The sequence below is a fragment of the Podarcis bocagei genome (assembly GCF_964188305.1).
Source record: "Podarcis bocagei genome assembly, chromosome: 1".
NCBI lineage: Eukaryota > Metazoa > Chordata > Lepidosauria > Squamata > Lacertidae > Podarcis > Podarcis bocagei.
Genome location: NC_138125.1, coordinates 24,157,126 through 24,165,767, shown reverse-complemented (window position 1 = coordinate 24,165,767; position 8,642 = coordinate 24,157,126). Strand labels below are relative to the sequence as shown.

The 8,642-nt window shown below is 44.4% G+C and overlaps 1 protein-coding gene across 3 annotated transcripts in view; it reads right to left on the bottom strand.

Moving 5' to 3' along the window:
- Positions 1-682: 682 nt before the first annotated feature.
- Positions 683-8,642, bottom strand: part of CCDC88C (coiled-coil domain containing 88C) — a 100,185-nt gene continuing 92,225 nt past the window's right edge. For 2 of the 3 annotated variants that reach the window (XM_081171906.1, XM_081171908.1), the window contains 5 exons: positions 6,733-6,915; positions 5,810-5,875; positions 5,406-5,474; positions 3,947-4,248; positions 683-3,193 (listed from right to left, as the gene is read on the bottom strand). In XM_081171906.1, coding sequence (XP_081028032.1) covers positions 2,180-3,193; positions 3,947-4,248; positions 5,406-5,474; positions 5,810-5,875; positions 6,733-6,915 — 1,634 coding nt within the window. In that variant the 3' untranslated portion in view covers positions 683-2,179. The remainder of the gene's footprint in view (positions 3,194-3,946; positions 4,249-5,405; positions 5,475-5,809; positions 5,876-6,732; positions 6,916-8,642) is intronic. The other variant, XM_081171907.1, reaches the window with a different exon arrangement.

Here is an 8,642-nt window from a genome sequence, read left to right as displayed (position 1 = left end):
CTTGGTTAAGTTACTAGGCGATATCCACCGTTAGTAATACTCAGAGTAGAGCCACTGTAATGAACTGAAGTCCACAATGATTTCAATGGGTTTGAGTATTTCTAACAGCTTCACAAGTGCCTGACTCTTAGCAGCTGAGTGGGGCATTTTATATCAAAGTCAGGCCCAGTTAATTAACTGTGAACATCCCCATTAATAAGTACAACTCCGTTTCTTCCATTCCATTCCTTCCCTTCTCTTTGATATAAGAGGAATCCTGCAGCAGACCTGTGGACAGAGCCCACCCAGAGAATTGTACAGAACCCTGCAGATAGACTAGTTAAGTTAATAACAGCTGTGGAAAGGCTGAATTATGTAAACAAGCTTCAAGAGACAAAAAATAAAGCCAAAAGATTAAGAGATCATTCACAAAATTTTAGTACCTGTCAAAGAACAGGTCTAATGCATGTATGGGAACCTTTTATTAAAAGTACTATGAATTTATTATTAAAACTGTATTTGAGTATTATACCCTAGAGACGAAGTTGGAGGACCCTGTCTGGAGGCAAATGTGGGAAGCCTTTCTATAAATATTAATATGAGGGAATGAAAATCACAACTTGTCAACCATCACCTTTCTCCCCTTTTTTTCTTTTTAGAATGGCTGTTAATGCAATCCTCCGGAGAGACATTAACAGAAATGTGTATTTAAAAAAAGCTTTATTATAAACAATCTCACTCTTCTTACAATATGATCCGCTACACACTAGTCACCGGTTATGTGCAATTGTTACAGATTTGTGTGTTCTCTCACTATAGTAAATCAAAAATCAGGAGAACTTTTACAATTCTGTTGTAAGGTAATCTGTCACACACAGAAAGGGAGGGGAAGCATCTTTACAAGAAAAACAGCAGAAACACACAAAACACTCAAGATATACATAAGCACTCAATGAAGCTCCCAAAATGTAAAAGTCTTTCAGCTGGGCATAAATATGATTTAATAAAAAAGCATTTATTTCATGTGCATAGAAATGTGTTTTGGTTTCTACACAGTTCCAGTTAACAGTGTTAGAATCTGGGCCTGAAAATATCAACTACTTAAAATGACTGGCTCCGGTGGAAAAAAATAGCCTGAAGATTGCAGCAGTCATAAAGTCATCAAAAGAATCTGCTACGTATCATTTATGATACAAGCAACTGTACACATTAGGAGGAAAGCAGAATTGCAGTATCTGTTCATTTCCCCGTGGCTCCCAGCAGAGCCACGCAGAAATATAACATTTGCAGTAGTGAACACATCAGTCTAGTGCATGGAGTCACTGTTACCCCACAAGAACAGTGCGTCCGTTCCAGTGTTTTTCATAAAACGTTAGCCATATATATAAAAAAGGCAGCACCTCCACTGCACCACAATGCAGGTGCAGTAAAAACAACAACACACAACCCCAGGACATTGAACAGGCCTCCTAATGTACTGTGACAGCCATCAGAGGGAAGGGTTGAGACAGAGACCTCTACGTTTTAGTCACCTCGTTTTTAAAACAGCAGCTGCTCCAACCCAGACCAAATAAGAGACTTAACAGCTTAGTAAAAATTGCCTGCCATTTTAAAATAGGAGGGAGGTGCCTGTTTTATCGGGCGATGTTTTATTAAGGCTTGAACTCAGTAGGCAAAGACACACAAATATGCAGTTTTCCAATTAATGAAGAGCAACAGGGCCAGCAGGAGAGTTAAAGGGAAGCAACACTGCAAGCACTCTGTGCTTCCAGGAGTTCAGCTTAATTTCTGGGTTTGAGGGAGAGCAGGAAGAAATGGAGACACTTGATCTGTCCACATAGTCATCTAGGCACAAGAGCAGCAGCTGCATTTGGCAATTCAATCTTTCACCTCGAGGGTACACCAATGCATTTTGTTCCATTACACTCGCTTTGCCCAAACCAGTGCCCTCCATTGGATTACAAATCCCACCATCCCTGGCCACTGAGGCTGGCAAGGAATGATGGGAGCTGGTAGTCCAAAACACCTGGAAGGCGTCAGGCCAAGCAAGGCTGTACGTTAGCATCTAAAAGAGAGTTAAGACATCTGGCAGGTGGCTCTGAATTTAGAGACACCATCACTCCTGACGCCACCAAATTTTCAGTACTGAAGCACATATTGTACATCTGTTTTTGGGGGTGAGGGGAGGAAGGCAAGGGCATCACACACAGCCATATTCATACCAAACAGTCTGCTGATCAGCATGAGAATCTGGTGATGATGGAGGGTTCTTGGAGCTGCCCCCTCTGTTTGCTTCTTCAGTGCCTCCTGCTGGAATTTTATTTTCTGGGGATCGACCTTTGGTAAGAGAGGCCTCACTCGGGCTCGGCCCCTGGGGGCTGCTCCCTTCCGTGCTGCCGGAGACAATTCTGACAGGAGTCACTGTGGCCACTTCCCCAGACCGCAGCACCGGCTTGGATTTGATCTTAGAAGCAGCATATTGTGGAGGGGAGCAGTGCTGCTCCAAACCTGGCTTGGCTTGCTCCTGTGGCTGAGAGTTCAGGTCATCCTTGGAAGTGGTTGGGGAGGAAGAAAACGGGGGGAACAAGAGTGACTTCTCATCTTTTGGAGGCGCAAGAGAGAGCCTCCTGACATCAAGCTGCCGACAGCGAGAATTAACGCTCTGCAGAGAACCTGCCACCTTTGCAGACTGCGGCCTCTCTCTCAGCAAGACCTGGGAGCCTCCCGCTACAGGAAGTGGAGAGGTCTGGATATCTGAGTCCTTGCCCAGCTGGAGATCGGCAGTCACAGGCTTTGGAAGGCTGTCATAGCGTCTGTATGCCTCTGGACCAGTGGCTCTGAGGAGGTCTGCGGAAGCCAAGCTAAATGCACGGTTCAACGATGTGCTCTGCTTGCTCATGTTACTGCCCTGCTGAGAAGACTGTGCCACCTGCCTCGAACCCCTTTGAGATGCAGGAGGGAGCTTGCAGGAATTGTTGGAGTTTGCTGCAAACTCAGATTCTGTTGGTCGAAGGTTTGGTTTGACATAGTGGCCTGGCTTGGCTAGCCTTCCGTCTTCATTAGCACCAGACATCTTTACGGTTGGTGTGACGTAGATGGTGGGCATCTTGGCTGCCTCCTTCCTATTTGCCTGAGAAAGTTGACTTCCAATAGATGGAGGCTCATTTGCTTTTCTGAAATAGTCACTCAGGAAGTCGTCTCTGCTGGATGCGTCCTGAGAAAACAAAGAAACTGAATGAACATGGAGCTAATAAAATCACTGTCTGAATATGGATATACAAAGATGCCACCCAATTTCTATGCTTTGATTAATGGATGGATAAACTTAAACCTTCTGAGGATCACCAGGGAGCCTTCCGGAAAGGTGTGCTGGCAATCTTTGCCAGGGCCGCAGCAGGGCGAAGAGTCTTCACCCCAGCACGCCCCTTTCATGATTGCCAGGGTGCCTTTTGAAAAGTAAGGCGGTGGGTGGGTGGGTGGTGGTGGGTTGTTGGCCTGGCCAGGTGAGGGGGCACATAACAGGGGGGCCCCCAATGTTGGGCGCAACTCGGTGCCTTTGCTGCTGCAGAAGATCAGGCTTCCAGATATGGATATATGCATACGGCTTGTAGGCTTTACAGATACAGATACAGATACATACAAGTAGAAAGCAATCTTGTTGCTCCAGCAATTCAAGACGTAACACAGACTCAAACTCAGTGGCAGAATCACTGACTGACGAATGCGCTGACATGCCTTAATCACTTATAAAGATGCCGCTGGGCCGCTGCCATAGCAACTGGCTTGGCTGACCTTGCACCTGTTGGCTCATCTCATACATGAGGTGAAAGAAATTCACCCCTTCGTCAGTTCCTCCAACATTAGCTTACTGTGTACACGTCAATGTATTCATTTCATTGAATAAACCACAACCAGTCAATCACTGAATAAATCATTTCAAATCATAAATGGAGTTCTGGGTGCTTACATTAAGTGGCATTGATCTGTGGCTTTCTTTCAGGAATTCTTCCAAAGTCACCAACTCGCTGCCCGGAGAAGCAGGCCGATGCCTAGCAGACTGTGCATGGGCTGGGCTACTTTTCTGAGATATATCATATGAAAACGCAGAGTTCCTGGTAAGGGAGGCATTGTGCTTAGTGTTTGAGCCCCCAGGAGCAGAAGAGGTAGGACAAAAAAGGCCGTCTCTAGGTGAGCCAGGTGTGTCTTTAGTCAGCACCGTGTCTTCACTACTGAGACTCTCTGATCTGCCATGAATACGATCAAAAGAACCTGTGCCAGGAGATTAAGACATATCAAAGTTACCATCTTGTTTCCCTTTCACTCTGTGAAGAAGCTTTCTTTGAGCACCACCCAAATATGAAGGATCCCTGGGCAGTTAAATCCAGTCAAAGGCGACTATGGGGTTGCAGTGCTCATCTTGCTTTCAGCCGAGGAAGCCGGTGTTTGTCCACAGACAGCTTTCCAGGTCATGTGGCCAGCATGACTAAACTGCTTTTGGCACAACAGGACACCATGATAGAAGCCAGCGCACACGGAAATGCTGTATACCTTCCCACCACAGCACTACCTATTTATCTACTTGCACTGGTGTGCTTTTGAACTCCTAGGTTGGCAGAAGCTGGGATAGAGCAACGGGAGCTCACCTTGTCATGCGGATTCAAACTGCCGACCTTACAACCAGCAAGCCCAAGAGACTAAATGGTTTAGACCACAATGCCACCTGTGTCCCCTCCTCTACCCAAAGCGTCCATACCAAAGAATAAGAGACACGCTTGGCCATATGTTCCCAAAACCAGGTTAGTTTATTTGTATTGTTTCATATGATGTTGTGTGGATTTATTCTTTTGTACTTAAATATGGATATCATTATTTACAATTGCTTCTAATATATATATATATATTTAATTGTAAAACAACATTTGGACTTGGGGTAGTTTTCTGAAAAAGGTATCCTACAAATCAACAGATGATGAAGCACTGATTTAAAACCAACCATGTTAAATACATCTGTATTTTATGTAAGCCATTTAGATTTGTTGTTATTATTAAGCCATCTATAAATTTGATAAACACACCAACCAACAGCACAATTAGTAATGTGATCATGAGAAAAGGCCTGCTTATATCAGGCCAAACACCTAACTGTTCCAGCATTCTGCTCCCACTGTGGCCAAACAGGACATGAGTACAACAGAACTCTTCCCCCTCATAATTCCCAGCCACTAGTATTCATATGGATACAGCCTTGGATAATAGAGGTAATATATTCATCATGAATATTAGCCTTTGTCCTCTATCAATCCATCCCATTTTAATAAGAGGGCATTACCCTATGAAATTAAAACTTTACGCACTGGAATTCCAGTGCAGCTTTTAGGTGAGTATGCCAGGATGCAATCCACCATATATTTGGGAATATATCTTACCTTTGAAGTTCAGAGGGGAGCTGCTGGAGGATGCATTTTCACTGTTCTCTAAGCTATTCGGCCTTGATACTGGAAGGGAGAAGAGGCACATGAGAGCCTAAGGTGAGTCCCACCTCCCGAGTAGCATCAATTGGGAAGAAAAGAAGTCAACATTTCCACTCACTGGAGACCAGAAAGGTCTCTCACGATGCTCCGAGAAATCATGCGGCAGCAGCGACAACAACAAATTCTTTCCAGTGATAATGCCTTGCATCCTAAGAACTGTGAATGGAACTTTGCTCATGGAATCGGGTTTTCCCCACCTCCCATTTCAGCACCGTATAGAAGTCTGGGGACAGCCTTCCTCCCTGAACGGTGTTTAGTCTTGAGGATCAATGACAAAGGGGAAACGACTAATCACTTACTGTGCTGCCTGCTTGAAAGCTCTACCTCAAGGAAGTTTTCATACAGGTCACCCTCTGAATTATGGCCTGGATAGAAGAATGCAAGATATCAGAACATAATGTTCAACTGAGATGAACAAAACCAGCAGACATGTCCAGCCATGTTATTTAACTTTCGAAATGGTATAGGTCAATACAGGGAGATGTGAAGGTGTGTTGCATAAACAGGCAACCTGTCAAGTCTGAACTAGGTGCAAATGCTAGGTCTGGTCATGGGAGTGAAGACCACACACTAGGGAGGGCTAGGCTGGAAGCATGGAGAAAAGGGGGCTGCCTGGAACTCTCCAGACTTAGCAAGGGATGCTTCCCAATATACGGTCTCCAAAAATCTATTCTCTTCAGTGCAGCACCAATAATGTGCAAGGGCCAATGTTTCAGCTGCAAATCGCCCCAAAGGTAGCAAATCACTGAAGATACACATTGGAGGAGCAGAGGAACTAAGTCCCATATTCCATGGCACAAACCTGTTTTCAGTTTTAACGCCAACTGTAGAACACGTGACATAGAACATGTGATTTTAATGCCAACGGTAGAACATGTGACATACTTACAAACAGCATGCTTGTAAAATGTACTGTCCAACCACCACATGTCTACACCCTTAAAGGTTTCTGCCACATTAAAGGCCACATTGGGGGGTTTTTTTGGGGGGGCGGTTCATCTTCTTCTCTCCCCCTCCCCACAAATGATGTACAAAATTCTCTAGTGTTAACACATGAGGACTTATGCAGCAAAGCCAGTTCTATGAAAGGGGAGATGGTAAATGAAGCAATGCCTGCACATTGAGGCTTTTGATTCGTTTGATCTTGGAAAGTGTTTCCTGAACCTCCCCAAAGCCAAGGCCCCCATTGCTAACCTGAAGTCAAGTCAGCCATGGCACATACCTCTGGGTCTGTTTTGTTGTCTAGAGGTGGAGGTAGAACCAGGAGCAGCCAGGTAGGCGGCTGAGGCAGAGTAAGTCCTGGAACTCGGCTCCACGTAGCACTGCTTAAGAGCAGAGTCCATTGCACTTTCAATGTGGTCACTGCTGCCTCCATAATGAGAATTTCTCTTCGGCTTTGAATCCACTAATATTGAGTGGGAAAGGCAGAAGAACGAAAGAGAGAGAGAGAGAGAGAGAGAGAGAGAGAGAGAGAGAGAGAGAGAGAGAATAAAGCACACCAAAACTAGGCACAAATTTACCCACCCACCGCCCTATAAATGCAGCAAGCAGGCACAAAAACAGTGGCACAAAAGATGCGCTGATTATGCAAGCTGTATCACTGAAGTTTATTATCAGGTTATATTTGCATTCAGTTTTGCAACCGGATGCTAGCTCAGTGAGAACCTAATGAGTGTCCTGAGTAGCAGGGAGAATGTTTTGTAGATATTATGGGGAAGGAAGGGCCACACACCAACACTGGATGGGGTGAGAGCACTGAAAATCCTCTAAGGCTGGAAAGCTATTAACCCTTACTTGGGAGTAAGCCCTAATGAACCTATAGGGATCTATTTCAAGAATAGGATCAGATATCACAAATGCTTTCTCCCTTTAGCATTACAATAAAGAAGGTAATTAATGTTTGATGCCCTATGCAACATATTGTTCCTAGTGTTCCTTCAGGGAATAATTCATTTTTCAACACAATAGTTTTGAATATGGCCTTGGTTACGCTGGAATACTAGGTTATAAATTTAAACTGCCCATTGGAGTACTAAACGCCAAAATTATTTACTTGTAAAAGTGAGTTAGTATTCATTAAATAATAAGGGTCTTGTATACTTTCAAATGCCCAAGAAGTGCATGTTACAATTGTTTTCCAGAGTAATTCTCTGCAAACGATACCACTGAATTCCTGAAAAATGAATAGGATAAGGCACAAGTAACAAATGGCTGGCATAGACAACAAACAACAGCGACAAATTAAATTAGCACAAAAGACACAGGTGAGTTAAAAATTGCAAAGTAAGCCTGAGAAAAGTGCCTAGAAGCTGTGCGTAAGGCTATGGTGCAATGGAAATATGAAAATGCCAACATAATACTGGCAGCAAACACTCAAATCTGATGTGTCCCATATTCTAGAAGCTCATGGAACTTGGGAAGTAAGAGGAAAAGCAACTTTAGGGCTGATTTATAATGCTGCCTCCTAGTCATCTACATGTAAAAAAGGAGAGACATTTGTTGTAATACAAAAGTGACTTATGCTGCACATTCTGATGTGATGAACATCCTATTTAGGGTCAGCTCTCTCAGAACAGTTACTCTTACTTAACAAACATTTTAAAATCACCCACCTCTTGCTTTGGACAATTTTTTTTTAATGTAAAAAGGAGACAAAATGCAATGGCATTTCTTCACTACAAAACTGGACGTTTTGCGGATAGTAGTATTTTGCACTTTCTAAAAATTAGAGTAGGTTACGGCAGGAGCAGCTGACATGGTGCTCACCCCATGTTGCTGGGCTGTGGTTCCTATCCTTCTTCCTGAGCACTGGTGCAGAGTGAGGGGAGCTCAGCAAAGATCTGTAGGTTTTTCCACACTGGCAATGCCTGGGCTCAAGTATCATAACATTCAGCTACCTTTGCCAATAAAGGTAAAGCTACCCTTGCCCGTACGGGCCAGTCGTGTCCGTCTCTAGGGTTGCGTGCTCATCTCGCTCTAGAGGCCGTGAGCCGGCGCCATCCGAAGACACTTCCGGGTCACGTGGCCAGCGTGACGAAGCTGCAGCTGGCGAGCCAGCACCACAGCAGCACACGGAAACGCCGTTTACCTTCTCGCTAGAAAGCGGTCCCTATTTATCTACTTGCACTTAGA